Genomic DNA, 14,615 nt, shown 5'->3' with positions numbered 1-14,615 from the left:
CCTGCCAGGAGCGACTTCTGAGCACAAAGCCAGGAGTAACTCCTGAGCGCCGTTAGGTATGACCCAAAAACTGAAAAAAAAAAAAAGAATTTTTTTCCTTCGTTTTTGTTTTTATTTTTTGGGTCACACCCAGCAACGCTCAGGGATCACAACTGGGGGCTCTTCGCTCGTTCGGGGACTCCAAACAGGGTGCATGCCAGTTCGCTGCCCTCCCCTGTACCGTCATTCCTGCCCCTCTGGGGCTGCATGTGTGGTTTGCTGGTCCCTTTCCTCTGGGAGGCGCTCGTGGAATGAACAGGGTGTTCCCCTTCTTTAGGGAAAGGGCCAGGCAAGAAGAGAGGCCCCACGATCAAGATCTCAGGGGTGCAGGTTAATGTGAAGTCCATCCTACAGCACGAGGAGGAGTTCGAGATGCTGCACAAGTCAATCCCCACAGACCCTGAAGAGAAGAAGAGGTGAGTGGGACCCCAAGTTTTGCGCATGTGTGTGTGTTTGTGTATGTTGTGTTTGCATGCACACACGAAAGAGGATGTGAGTGTAAGAATGTGTGAGAGTCTGAAAGTGTGTGAGAGAGAATATATGTATGAATGTGTGTGTGAAAATGGGTGTGAAATATGAGAATCTATTTGAGACTGAATGTCTGTGCGAATGTGTGTGTTAGAATGTGCGAGTGTATGGGTCCAGAGCAATAGCACAGCGGTAGGGTGTTTGCCTTGCATGCGGCTGACCCGGGATGAACTTGGGTTCAATTATCAGCATCCCATATGGTTCCCCAGTGTGCCAGGAGCGATTTCCGAGCACAGAGCCAGTAGTAGCCCCCAAGTGCCATGGGGGTATGGCCCCAAAACAAAACAACAACGACAAAAAGAAATTGGGGCCAGAGTGATGGCACAGTGGTAGGCATTTGCCTTGCATGCAGCTAATCCAGGACAGAATTAGGTTTGATCCCCGGCCTCCCATAGGGTCCCCTGAGCCAGGAGCGATTTCTGAGCACAGAACCAGGAGTAACCCTGAGCGCCATGGGATGTGACCCAAAAGCAAAAAACAAAAGAAACTAGAGCATAAAGCTTGGCAGAGGTAGGGGCCAAAGAGTACAGCGGACAGGATGCTTACCTTACGCATGGCAGACTCAGCTTCTGGACCCTATATGGTTTCCAGAGTATTGTCAGGAGTGATCCCTGAATATTGTAGGCTGTGACCTCTCACAAAATATTAACAGAGGGGCCAGAGTGATAGCGCAGCAGTAGAGCGTTTGCCTTGTACGCTGCTAACCCAAGACAAACCATCCCCGACATCCCATATGGTCTCCCGAGTCCGCTGGGAGCGATTCCTGAGCGCTGAGCCAGGAGTAACCCTGGAGCGCCGCTGGATGGGTCCCCAAAACCAAAAACCAAACTGTAGAATTAAATAATTACCGATGGTTGCTGGATAGAGGTGGATGGAGGCCTTTATTCTTAGGCCATGGCCACGTGGCTTCATCCCCCATCTACCGGTGGGTCTGGAGTCCAGGAAAGCAATGGGTATTGAACTCACGCATAGGCAGGCTTCAGGAAGCATCAACTTTATTCATGCCCTATCCACCACATGTGTGGCCTATATCATAACCTTTTAAGCATTCAGCCATTCTTAGCTAGCCCTGCATCTTAACTCCTTTCAGCCATCTTCCCTTTGACCTCCATGCTGGCAAAAGACCAAAAAAAGACTAATCCCCTCTGGTCAAAGCCTTATCTACCTTTTACAAGACCCCTCCCAGGAAATGGGCTGGGTCTTGAAGGTAAGGTCAAGTTACCTAGGAAGAATGGGGGGGGGGGGGGGATGAGGCTTCACCAAACCAAAACAAAAAATGTGCAGGTGTGTGGGTGAGAATGTGTGTCCACTCCCCTGGGGTCAGGGTGCTCCTCCCACAGTGCTCTCCTCCCGGCCTCGACCCCTCTGCAGGTACTGCCTGAGCTGCCGGGTCAAGGCTGCGCATTTCGATGTGGACTGGGGCGTGGAAGACGACTCGCGCCTGCTGTTGGGGATCTATGAGCATGGCTACGGCAACTGGGAACTCATCAAGAGTGACCCCGAGCTCAGGCTCACTGACAAGGTGAGGGCCCGGTGGCACCGCACAGCCCTGGAGCATCAGGCTTGCAAGCCTTTCTGTGGGTACTGTTTGGTGTGGGCGGGCTGAGGCCGGTCAGTGAGGGCACACACACAGTTAGGCTCAGCAGCAGCTCTGGAGTGCCCCCACCCAGTTCGCTGTGCTTAGGAATGGCCCATGTCCAGTTCATTTGCTGAAGCCACCAGATGGAATTTGGGGATTGTCTGTCGCAGCTTGGAAGGACTCAAGAGCACCCCTTTCCCCGTCCCTCCCAGGCCAGTGAGCTCATTGCACCAAACCTCAGAGGCTGGCGGTTCAGACTGGCTCTGGGCTGGCTTTGACACTGGCCAGAATTGCTAACAGCGGAGCAGATGAACTGTCCATGCCTGGATATTTCTTGCAAAGGGGCCGAGCCCCAAGCACCCTTCTCTGAGCGAGAGATTGAGCGAGCAGTCAGGCCAGACTTGGTCGAGCGAGCAGGGAAAGCAGAGAGGCCGGGGCCGCAGTAACATGTTGGACCCCCATGGCGCCGGCTGCCCAAGGCCCCTTCCCCGGGCTGAGTCTGCCAAGGGCCACAGCGCCTGGCCCAGCCCAGCCCACCCGCTGCTGCCAGAAGCCTCGCCCGTCTGAAACGAAGCTTTGACCTAGCTCCCGGCGCTCCCTGCTTGCGGAAGGCGTCTTGGAGACCCTCGACGGCCGGGAGGCTCTAGCAGATGAGGCCAGCGGGCCCCTCTTACCTGACTCGCTCTGCCCCGTTAACAGCACAGGTAGGAGCCCGGGGCATAGCCGGACTCTCCTTCCGTCTCGTCCGTCCTGTCCCATGAGCTAGGAGGGACTCACGAGAAACGTCCTGTCCTCATGAGGCTGGTGAGGGGCTCAGAGAGCACTGGAGTCACAGATGGATACCCAGCTAGGCAGAGGCTGTGAGCGTGGGGAGGACTGGGCCAGGCCAGCTCAGGCCCACCCTGTCCACTAACAGGCCCTTGGGCCGCGGTCGGCTCTTCTCTCCCTTTCTCTGCTGCAGATCCTGCCCGAAGAGTCAGACAAGAAGCCGCAGGGCAAGCAGCTGCAGACGCGTGCCGACTACCTGCTAAAGTTGCTGCGCAAGGGTCTGGAGAAGCAAGGGGCGCCCGGTGGGGATGAGGTGGGCACGGCTGCCCCCTGACCGGGGAGGGCCCCCGGGGTTGTGGGGTGCAAGGCTGTAGTGGCCAGTCCCCCCAGTGGTCTGCGGGACTCGCATCCTCAGCTCAGCACCTGGCTGTTTCTCCTAAGTCCACGGTGTCCTGCCTCTCCTCTCCCAGCCATGGTGTCTCTTGGCAGGGTAGTTCCCTCAGGAGACCCGATCCTGGCAGCTGCTATTTTGGTTGGTTGGTTTTTGTTTTGGGCCGCAGCCAGTGGTGCTCAGGGCTGACTCCTGGCTCTGAGCTTAGAAATCGCTCCTGGTAGGCTCAGGAGACACTATGGGATGCCTGAGGTCGAACCTGGGTTGGCTGTGTGCAAGGCGAATGCTTTCCCCACTCTATTATCACTCTGATCCCTTTCTCTCTTTTTTTTTTTTTTTTTTGGTTTTTGGGTCTGGCAGTGCTCAGGGGTTACTCCTGGCTCTGTGCTCAGAAATTGCTCCTGGTATGCTTGGGGGACCCTATGGGATGCCAGGAATTGAACTGGGTCACTTCTGGGTCAGCTGCATGCAAGGCTAATGCCCTACTGCTATGCTATCACTCTGGCCCCTCTGAATTTTGTTGTTGTGTTTTGCTTTTGGAGTCACCCTGGTGACACTCAGTGGTTACTCCGGGCTCTGCACTCAGGAATCACTCTTGGCAGTGCTTAGGGGACCCTACGAGATGCTGGGAATCAAACCTAGGTTGGCTGTGTGCAAAGCGAATGCCTTCCTCACTCTGTGTTATCACTCTGGCTCCTTGTCTGGATTTTTGTTGTTTGTTGGGACCAAAGCTGGTGATGCTCAGAGCTGCCCCCTGGCTCTGCACTTGGGAATCATCCCGGCAGTGCCCAGGGACCCTATGGGATGGAACCCGGGTAGACCTAGCGTGCAGGGCAAGTGCCTCTCCACTGTGCTCTCGCTCCAGCCTCTCCTCTGGATCTCCATGTTCAGATTGTGAGGCCACTGCTGAGTTCCGAGCAGCATCTTGCTGTGGAGGGGTGACCGGGTTTCTGAGCATCGGTCCTCACGCCTCTCCATCTCCTTCTCCAGGTGCAGCTCAAGAAGAGGAAGCCTCGGGTGAAGAAAGAAAACAAGGCACCCCGGCCGAAGGAGGAGGGGGGCGAACAGCCCTCCCCCAGACACTCGGACAACCCTTCGGAAGAGGGCGAGGTCAAGGTAAGGGGCCTTCCAGGCTGTGTTTCTTGTGCACGAGGTGGGGGGGCTCACTGAGAAGGGGCTCCCCTGGGGTCAGCCCTTGCACCCTAGAAGGGTCCCCTTTGGGCAGACGGGGAGTGTCTCAGGGGCACTAGCACCCGCAAAGCAAGGGAGAGATGAGGCTTTGCAGCCTCCCAAGTGCAGGACCGTGAGTCGAGGCCAAGTGAGAAGGAAACTGGGGAGACCAGGGCTGTGTTTAGGGGTTGCCTACTCTGCAGGCTGGCATCGATCTTTAAGCAACAGGGGGCCTTGGGGGGCGGCCTGGGAACTCAGCTGGGTCTGAAGTCAGCACGAGGAATTCAGGCACCCTCATTTTTGGACAGACAGTGTCTTCGAGCCTTGTTTGTCCCGTCTGTCAAATGGGACTAAAGGTGCCTGTGGTCAGGGGGTGCTGCAGGGCTGGGAGCTGTAGTCTGCCCCTGAGACAAACTTGGGGCCTTTGGGAGCAGTAGAGAGCAGTGGAGAGCTCAGTGGGGGTAGGGGTGGGTATGGGCCGGTGCTGGCCTTTTCATGCAGCAAACACAAGGACACAAGGAGTTGGTGCCAAACTACCCCTCTGTTTCCCAGGATGACGGCCTAGAGAAGAGCCCCATCAAGAAGAAGCAAAAGAAGAAAGAGAACAAGGAAAACAAGGAGAAGCAGCTGAGTTCGAGAAAGAACAAGGAAGGGGAAAAGGAGAGGAAGAAGGCGAGAGAGAAGAAAGAGAAGGTGAGGGCTGGAGAGATAGCACAGTGCTAGGGCATTTGCCTTGAACGCAGCCAATCCAGACAGTGGTTTGAATCCAGGCATCTCACATGGTCCCCCAAGCCTGCTAGAGGCGATTTCTGAGAGAAGAACTGGGAGTAACCCCTGAGCACCGCTGGGTGTGACCCAAAAACAAAACCAAAAAAAAAAGAGAGATAAGGACCTGGAGAGATAGCATAGTGGCATTTGCCTTGCAAGCAGCCAATCCAGGACCAAAGGTAGTTGGTTCGAATCCCATATGGTCCCCCGTGCCTGCCAGGAGCTATTTCTGAGCAGACAGCCAGGAGTAACCCCTGAGCACTGCCGGGTGTGACCCAAACCCCCCCCCCCCCAAAAAAAAAAAGAGATAAGGTGGGTGTGTAGGCTGTTCCCTCCTTCACAGGCCTAGCCCTCCTGACATGAGTGACCTGGCATTCTGCCCCCACTCTAGGGTAGGGCACAATCACGGATCAGGGTAGGGTCAGTAACATAATAATCCCCTAAAATATTTACATACACAGCAAGGGACTGGCCAGAGAGATTCTGGTATTTGTGCTCCTGGAGAAAGACAACAATATATTTTTGTTTGCTTGTTTTGTTTTGGGGCCACACCCAATGGTGCTTAGGTGTTATTCTTGGCTCTGTGCTCAGAAATCACTCCTGGTGGAGTCAGAGTAATGGCACAGCGGTAGGATGTTTGCCTTGCACACAGCAACGCAGCACAGGCCTGGGTTTGATCCCTGGTATCCCATATGGTCCCCAGAGCCTACTAGGAGGGATTTCTGAGTGCAGGGCCAGGAGTAACCTCTGAGCGCTGCCGAGTGTGGCCCAAAAACCAAAAAAAAGAAATCACTCATGGCAGGCTGGGGTTGGGCATATGGGATGTTGGCGATCAAACCTGGGCTGGCCGTGTGCAAGGCAAAAGCCCTCCCTGTTGTCCTATCACTCCAGCCCCTGCAAGATAACAATATATGGGACACCGGGGATTCGAACCAACCACCTTAGGTCCTGGGTCGGCTGCTTGCAAGGCAAATGCCGCTGTGCTATCTCTCCGGGCCCGAAAGATAACAATATTTAAAGAAAAATAGTCTCAAAGCACGATGAACAGTTTAAGCAAGTGCTCATGTCTCATTGAGATCATTAAGTTTTTGTTCAGGCGGAATCCCTCCTGCTACTGTGTTTTGTGTTTCTTGCACATTTAACAATACTATTGAATACGGGCAGGAACGATAGCATGTCGGGAGGGCTCTTGCCGTGCATGCGATAGACCGGGTTAGATCTTCAACATTCCATAGAGTCCTCCCGAGCACTGTCAGGAGTGAGGCCTGAGCACAGCCAGGAGTGATTTATTCCTGAGTGCAGAGCCAGGCAGGACCCCAGAACTGGAACAAACAAACAAAAACAAATAAAAAAAAAATACTATTGAATCTCCCTCTGCCATCCCTTGCCCCTGTCTACTGAAGTTGATTGGAAACATTTTGGGGGAGAGGTGCATACCTAATGGTGCTCAGAGCTCACTCCTGGCTCTGTGGAGGGACTCAGGGGGACCATATGGGGTGTCGAGGATGGAACCCAGTCATGTGCATGCAGGGCCAGCATCCTCCTCATTGTAATATCTTTTGTTCTGTTTTTGAGCCACACCCAGTGCTACTCACGGTTTTTTCCTAGCTCTGTGCTCAGGAATCACTCCTGGCAGGCTCGGGGGACCCTATGGGAGGCCAGGGATCTAACTTGGGTTGGCTGCATGCAAGGCAAATGCCCTTCCCGTTGTGCTGTCCTCTGGCCCCACATTTCCATACTTTTATTACTTTCTGTTTCACAATGACCAAAGTGTCTCCTGGTTTGCATGAGACTATTTTTTTGTGTCTTAACCATATAAAAAAACCGTCCTGTGATTTCTGGACAAAGCTTCCTCCCTGTGGGCCCCTGTGGATCTTGGCCCTTGGTAGGATTGAGCTCAAAGTGTAGGTTGTTGTGACTTGTAGCCCGTTTGCTGAAAGGGGCTGTTGATAAAAGTTGGGGGCGTGTATTCTCTGCAAAAGCCCTGCCAGCGCATCCTGAACCCCAATGGCGTTTTTGGCCCTTTCTGGAGGACACAGACTAGAGCCCCAAATTGCTTTTGGAATCAGGGTTGGGGCACGGACAAAGTGGAGTGACCACGCTGACCACACTTACCGACTCCCTCCTGGAGTGGCTGCCTGGGTCCTCCACAGCACTGAGGGACACAATGGGAACTTCCATGGGTTGATGCTGTGGCTCCACCTCACCAAGTCCTCCCTGCTCTCCTCAGCCCAAAGGTGGAGATGCCAAACCCGCCAGCAGGTCTAGCCGCGCCCAGGGGCCTGTCCACATCACCGCGGGCAGCGAGCCTGTCCCCATTGGGGAAGATGAGGATGACGACCTGGACCAGGAAACCTTCAGCATTGTGAGTTCCTCCTGCAGGCCCTTCTCTCCTTCTTTCTTACCTTTTTCCTTCCCTCCATTCCTTCCTCCCACTGTCACTTTCCCTTACAACTTTCTTCATTCTCTCCTTTCTTTTTCTCTTCCTCCTTTCTTTTTATTTTATCTTCCCCTCCCTCCCTCCCTCCCTCCTTCCCTCCCTCCCTCATTCCTTCCCTCTCTCCCTCCCTCCCTCCCTCCCTCCCTCCCTCCCTCCCTCCCTTCCTTCCTTCCTTCCTTCCTTCCTTCCTTCCTTCCTTCCTTCCTTCCTTCCTTCCTTCCTTCCTTCCTTCCTTCCTTCCTTCCTTCTCTCCCTCCCTCTCTCTCTCTCTCCCTCTCCCTCTCTCCTTCTCTCTCTTTTCTTTTTTTGGGCCACAGCTGGTGGTGCTCAGGGGTTACTCCTGGCTCTGCTCAGAAACTGCTCCTGGCAGGCTCAGGGGACCATATGGGATGCCAGGGATGGAACCTGGGTCTGTCCCGGTTTGGCTGTGTGTAGGGCAAACGCCTTACTGCTGTGCTATCACTCTGGCCCATCCTTTCCCCTTTCCTTCCTTCCTTCCTTCCTTCCTTCCTTCCTTCCTTCCTTCCTTCCTTCCTTCCTTCCTTCCTTCCTTCCTTCCTTCCTTCCTTCCTTCCTTCCTTCCTTCCTTCCTTCCTTCCTTCCTTCCTTCCTTCCTTCCCTCCCTCCCTCCCTCCCTCCCTCCCTCCCTCCCTCCCTCCCTCCCTCCCTCCCTCCCTCCCTCCCTCCCTCCCTCCCTTCCTTCCTTCCTTCCTTCCTTCCTTCCTTCCTTCCTTCCTTCCTTCCTTTTTCCTCTTTCCTTTCCTTCCCTTCCCTTCTCTTTCCTTCCCTTCCTTCCTCCCTCTCCTCTCACTTTGCTTTTCTTCTTTAGTTTGGAACTTGGCCCAACCCCCCTCAGTGCTTAGGGTCTGAGGGCTCTCTCCCATCAGTGCTCAGGACCCTGAATATGGTACCCACATGCAGAGCCCCCTTCATGCTCTGTTTCCACTTTTGCATGAGTACCCTGGGCCCCATCAGAGATAGGCATAGCCTGATCCACACTGGCCTCCACTTTCAACCTATTCGTGCCAGGTGCCCGTCTTGGGTGTCCTTTCCTTCTGTCCAGAACCATATTTCATGCTGCTGTTTCTCTCCATGGCCCCTGTCCTTTGTGAGCACCTGTGTTTAGGACAGTCCCTTTGCTGTGGCCCTAGGGGGCCTGGCAGGTAGGGAGAAGGAACCCTGGGACGCCTTTTTCCTTGCCAGCTCGAAAGACTGCAGGTGGGGAAAAAGCCCCAGGGAGACTTCCAGGCACTACTCCCAGCTCAGCCTGCTGGGGGCACTGTGCTGAGCCAGCTGTTTCCTTCCAGTGCAAGGAGCGGATGCGGCCGGTGAAGAAGGCCCTGAAGCAGCTGGACAAGCCCGACCGTGGCCTGAGCGTGCAAGAGCAGCTGGAGCACACCCGCAGCTGCTTGCTCAAGATCGGGGACCGCATCGCTGAGTGCCTCAAGGCCTACTCGGACCCGGAGCATGTGAAGCTGTGGCGGAGGTAAGCAGCATGTCTCAGGGGTCATGGGGGGTCCATGGGGGGACAAGCGGCCTCTTCCAGGCCTGCCAGAGGTGACGAGGTTGTTTAAGGAAAACGAAAAGCACAAAATAAAACAAGCCATGGGCCAGAGCCAGAGCACAATGGGTAGGGTATTTGATTACTGGGTTTGATCCCCGACATCCCATAGGGTCCCCCCAAGCTTGCCAGGATGATTCCTAAGTCCAGAGCCAGGAGTCACCCCTGAGCACTGCTGCTGGGTGTGGCCCCCAATCAAAAACCCAAATAAACAAAAAACAACTACCACATGTTTTGAATTGTTCTATGTCTTCTCCTAAGAACTGTCTCTCTCTTCTCGTAAATAGGAACCTGTGGATTTTTGTCTCCAAGTTCACGGAGTTTGATGCTCGGAAACTGCACAAGTTGTACAAGATGGCGCATAAGAAAAGATCCCAGGAGGAGGAGGTAAAGCCAGGCCTTAGAGAGAGATGCTCACTCTATGGGGAGCAAACCTAGCCTCACCTCTCCCCAGGGGTCATGTGGCTTCTTCCTGCTGGGTGTTCCTTGTCTGGGAAAGTTGAGATGAGCTTCTCGGGCAGTGGAGCCACTAGGCTGTCCCATGGCTGTGTCCTCATGACTCTTGGCACGTCAGCCGCCCTGGCTTTGCTGATGCTTGGAGCACTAGATCTTTTTTTTTTGGGCCACACCCGGCGGTGCTCAGGGGTTACTCCTGGCTGTCTGCTCAGAAATAGCTCCTGGCAGGCACGGGGGACCATATGGAACACCGGGATTCGAACCAACCACCTTTGGTCCTGGATTGGCTGCTTGCAAGGCAAACGCCGCTGGGAGCACTAGGTCTTGGATCAGGTCCTTGCATGTGCATCCAGTTCCTGTCTGAGGAGCTGGGCTCTGAGCAGCCTCAGGGGATCTTGGGAAGCTGGTGGTGTTGGGGTGGACTCACAGGGTAAGAGATTTTATTTTTGTTCATTTTTTTTTTTTTTTTTTTTTGGCATTTGGGCCATACCCGGTAGTGCTCAGGGTTACTCCTGGCTCTGTGCTCAGAAATTGCTCCTGGCAGGCTCAGGGAACCATTTGGGATGCCTAGGTTTGGACCCAGGCCTGTCCTGTTCGGCCATGTGCAAGGCAAACACCCTTCAGTTGTGCTATTGCTCCAGCCCCCAGAAGTTTTTTTAATAGAAGGTCAGAGGTTCCATGGGAGGAATGTCTGAGTGCTGATCCTCCCTCTTAGGGTTCAATGGGGTCTCTCCTCTTCTCGCTGTCCAGGAGCAGAAGAAGAAAGACGACCTGCTTGGAGGCAAGAAACCATTTCGGCCTGAAGCGTCTGGCTCCAGCCGGGACTCGCTGATGTCTCAGCCCCACACCCCACACAACTTGCACCCCCAGAAGCCCCACCTGCCCCCTGCCCATGGCCCGCAGCCGCACGGACACCCTCGTGATAACTACAACCACCCCAACAAACGGCACTTCAGCAACTCAGGTGGGCTGCTTTTCTGGGGACGTCCGGTCCCCTCTGTCCCTCTGGGAAGTGTGATGTCCTTCCTTCTCTGGTGGGGGGATGGAGTGAGAAGGGCTGACTGGAACCATGTTCATAGCCTCAGTGGTCGCTGATCCCCAAGCCCAGTGTGATGCTGGCCAGTCTCTAATGGTCCAGCAGGGTCGGGAAGGAGTTTCAGGGTAGGCAGAGGTGCTGGAGATAGTCCTGGCCGTGTCCTCATCCCCCAATCTTGTCTATAGATCGGGGTGACTGGCAACGTGAGCGGAAGTTTGGCTATGGTGGTGGTGGTGGCGGTGGCGGCGGCGGGAACCCCCCATGGGGCAGTGAGCGGTACCACCAGTATGAGCAGCACTGGTACAAGGAGCGACACTATGGAGATCACCGGCACCCCGACTCCCACCGCTCTGGCTACCGGCCCAGCAGCCTGTCCCGCAAGAGGCCCTACGAGCAGTACAGTAGTGACCGCGACCACCGGGGACACCGGGACTACTATGACAGGTGGGGCCCCTGAAGAAGCTGGCAGCAGCGGTGGCCCTGCTGGGTGTGGGGAGAGGGGCTGCAGAGGATGAGGCATGGCTGCTGCCCAGTTCAGCTCCTTTGGCTCCACTTAGGCTGTGACTTTCCTGCCCTTCTCTGAGGGTTTCCCAGAGTCTGCAACTGCTGAGTTCTTGGCCAGGGCCAGAAACAGGGACCCCAGGGGCCTGTCTTGCTTATCTCAGTCCAATTTTTACCTCATAGCAGCTGTGGTTTGCTCGTGGGACTGTCAGCTGCATTTTAGGGAACTTGACTTTAAAACTAGAAACTTGGGAGCTGGAGCAATTGCACAGTGGTGAGGGCTTTTGCCTTGCATGACTGAGGTTCAGTCCCCGGCATCCCATAGGGTCCCCCAAGCACTGCCAGGAGTGATTACTGAGTGCAGAGCCAGGAATGACCACTGAGCATCTCCAAGTGTGGCCCCCAAACCAAAATGAAATAGGAAATTCACAGGGCCCAAGAGATAGCACAACCTTGCACATGGCTAGCCCAAATGTAATGCCAAATGCCCCCCTGAGCCCCACCAGGAGTGATTCTGGAATACATAGCCAGGAATAAACTTGAACTCCTGGATGTGGCCCAAATAACAAAGAATAAAGTAGGGAACTTACTGCTCAAAGTCCTGATAGATCCTTGGGGAAGGTATGGTGACTCTAGACCTATGAACACAGCCGCAGACACTGATCCCATGTGGAAACAGTCATCCCTACATGGTGTGTCTGGTCGCGTGGCTTTTGTCTCTATGGCTGGGTCAGTGAAGCGAAGGGTGTTTGCACATCCAGAGTTCTGGGAGGCTCAAACATGCACTTAATCTGCTCAGAAGCCAGGTCTGGACAAGATGCATAAAGTGGCCATTAGTCCCTATGCATGTTGCAGATACCTTAGCCCTGAGTCCCTGCACTGTTGAGAATCCTTCTAGGAGCAGGCGTGCTGACCTTTGTCTCTTGTTCCAGGCACCATCATGACTCCAAGCGGAGAAGATCAGACGAGTTCCGGCCCCAGAATTACCACCAGCAGGATTTCCGGCGCTTGTCTGACCACCGGGCTCCTATGGGCTACCACGGCCAGGGCCCCTCGGACCATTACCGTTCCTTCCACACAGACAAACTGGGGGGCTACAAGCAGCCCTTGCCCCCGCTCCACCCCGCCGTGTCTGACCCCCGCTCCCCGCCCTCGCAGAAGTCACCCCACGAATCTAAGTCCCCCCTGGACCACAGGCCTCCCCTGGAGCGGTCCCTGGAGCAGAAGAACAACCCGGATTATAACTGGAACGCCCGGAAAACTTAAAGGGGGGCGACAAGGGCGGGGCCAGTGAGACTCAGCCGCCTGCGCTGGGGAGTTTTGGTCCGATCCAAGGGGCCCGTGGTCACTGGACATTGTGGGTCTGCGTCTGTGCCTCCCAGAGGCAGGGTCCCTGGGGTGTCGGCCAAGAAGTGCATGAGGCCGCTGGCCGGGTCACTGTGACATGGGGGTTCGGGGGGCTGCGGGCAGGAACTCGGGAGTCCCTCATGTCCTGGGGTGCCTGTGGCCAGCTTGGGGGGAGGAAGCAAAGCCTCTCAGCTGCCCCCCCAATACTGAGTCTCCTGTACTCTGAGCATGGGCAGCCCTGGGGCCCTCATGGCTCTTCTGTGGGCTGAAACGGGGTTGCTTGGGGGCGGGGGAGCTGGAGCCCCTGGTGGGTTTCTGCTTCCTGAGCCGAGGAGCAAGGAGTGAAGTGGCTATGATTGTGGAGGGGGTGACAGGAGCCTGTCCTGTCCTGTGGGTGGGGGTGTCCAGTGTTTGATTTCGGGGTGTCAGGGGAGGGGGCGATTTGGGGAGCAGGGGACAGGCTAGGAGAGCACTGAATCAGGAGTGATATCAGAATCACATCAAGAGGCTGGTGCAGCGGGGAGGACAGTTGCCTTGCCTTGCACGTGGCCTACCTGGGTTCCATCCTTGGCATCCCATAGGGTCCCCTGCTCCTCGTCAGGAGTGATTCCTGAGCATAGAAGCTGGAGGGAGCCCTGAGCACTGCCGGGTATGACCCAAAAACTCAAAAAAAGAAAAAAAAAAAAGATCAAGTTCTGTCTAAAGATTTTCACTTTTCTGGGGACCCAGTCGGGAGTCCCTGTAGGCTGAGCCCTTGTCATGGCAGCTTTGTCCCACCCCAAGTGCAGTATTGTTAGTGGGTCCCAGGTTAGCGCCTGAGGCTGAGTCGTCCAGACAGCATGGTTAAGCTCACTGGGTGCCCCCCACTATTTCTACCCCACCCAGGCAGTATCCAGGCTGCGGGCACAGAGTCTGAACTCTATCGCACGTGTAGCCTCACGTGTAGTATTGCTGATTTCGGGGCCTCACATAAGCCCGGGTCAGGTGTGGGTGAAGCTGGGGTCCCCAGACAGAATCTGGTCTGTCCAGGTGGGGAAACGCCCGGAGGAACGGGGGAGGGGGCAGGACGCAATATCTCCAGATCAGTGTTGTGCGGTTCAGAGCGGGGGGGGGCCCCCCTTGGCCTCTCATGGCAGTTCGTTGGGGGAGGAAGAGGTGGAGGGTCAGGTTGGCACTTTGGACACGCCGGATGCACCCCCGGGCCGGCCAGTCTGTGGGCCCCAGAGCGAGCCCCAGGAATCCTGACCCAACTTCAGACTCTTCCAGTCATTCCAAAGCCCTGGCACGGGATGCTGGCTGGCGGGGGCCAGGCTACGCCACCACTATGCACCCAGCACTCAATCCTCCAGACCAAAACCCACTCGCTGCAGGAGTGGCCCTGGGTGGGCGGCCTGCGGTGTAGACGGGCGAGTGTGCAGTGTAGACCGGGGCCTGGCCAGGCTCTGGCCGCCTCGGACCGTCTGCGCCTCGGGCCGGTGCAGACGGTTTTTCTTTATTGTAAAATTGTGGACTTTTCAAACCTGTTGACTAAAACAGTACTTAATTTATATTTGTGAAAAAGATGCCACTGTCCTAGTGATTTCTGCTGTAAATAACGTTTATATAGTATGTATTAAATTTTCCTACATTGTAATGCTGCTGTGGGCCCGAGTCCTGTCTGCCCACGGTCCAAGCTGCTCTCGAGGGGCCGGAGAGATAGCACTGAGGTAGGGAATTTGCCTTGCACGCATTTGATCCAGGACGGATGACAGTTTGAATCCCGGCATCCCATATGGTCCCCTGATCCTGCCAGGAGCGATTTCTGAGCAGAGCCAGGATTTACCTGAGTGCCACCAGGTGTGACCCAAAAACCCAAGAAAGATGCTCAGGGGAGGCGTTTGCCTTGCATGTGGCCAACCTGGGTTCAATCCTCAACATCCCATAGGGTCCCCCAAGTCTGCCAGTAGTGGTTTCTCAGTGCAGAGCTAGGAATATATTCCCAAGGTACCTCTGGGTATGGCCCAAAAGCCAAAATAAAATGAAATATTTTCA

The 14,615-nt window shown here is 55.3% G+C and overlaps 1 protein-coding gene across 1 annotated transcript in view; it reads left to right on the top strand.

Annotated features, from left to right (window-relative positions):
- Positions 1-12,590, top strand: part of CHD2 (chromodomain helicase DNA binding protein 2) — a 76,259-nt gene extending 63,669 nt beyond the window's left edge. The window contains exons 29-39 of the mRNA XM_049783283.1: positions 317-455; positions 1,939-2,089; positions 3,108-3,227; positions 4,296-4,421; positions 5,028-5,168; positions 7,474-7,608; positions 8,991-9,169; positions 9,532-9,631; positions 10,451-10,664; positions 10,922-11,180; positions 12,170-12,590. Coding sequence (XP_049639240.1) covers positions 317-455; positions 1,939-2,089; positions 3,108-3,227; positions 4,296-4,421; positions 5,028-5,168; positions 7,474-7,608; positions 8,991-9,169; positions 9,532-9,631; positions 10,451-10,664; positions 10,922-11,180; positions 12,170-12,503 — 1,898 coding nt within the window. The 3' untranslated portion in view covers positions 12,504-12,590. The remainder of the gene's footprint in view (positions 1-316; positions 456-1,938; positions 2,090-3,107; positions 3,228-4,295; positions 4,422-5,027; positions 5,169-7,473; positions 7,609-8,990; positions 9,170-9,531; positions 9,632-10,450; positions 10,665-10,921; positions 11,181-12,169) is intronic.
- The last annotated feature ends 2,025 nt before the right edge of the window (positions 12,591-14,615 follow it).

This window comes from Suncus etruscus, chromosome 11 (assembly GCF_024139225.1).
Source record: "Suncus etruscus isolate mSunEtr1 chromosome 11, mSunEtr1.pri.cur, whole genome shotgun sequence".
Classification (NCBI taxonomy): Eukaryota; Metazoa; Chordata; class Mammalia; order Eulipotyphla; family Soricidae; genus Suncus; species Suncus etruscus.
This window is presented reverse-complemented; position numbering and strand designations above follow the sequence as displayed.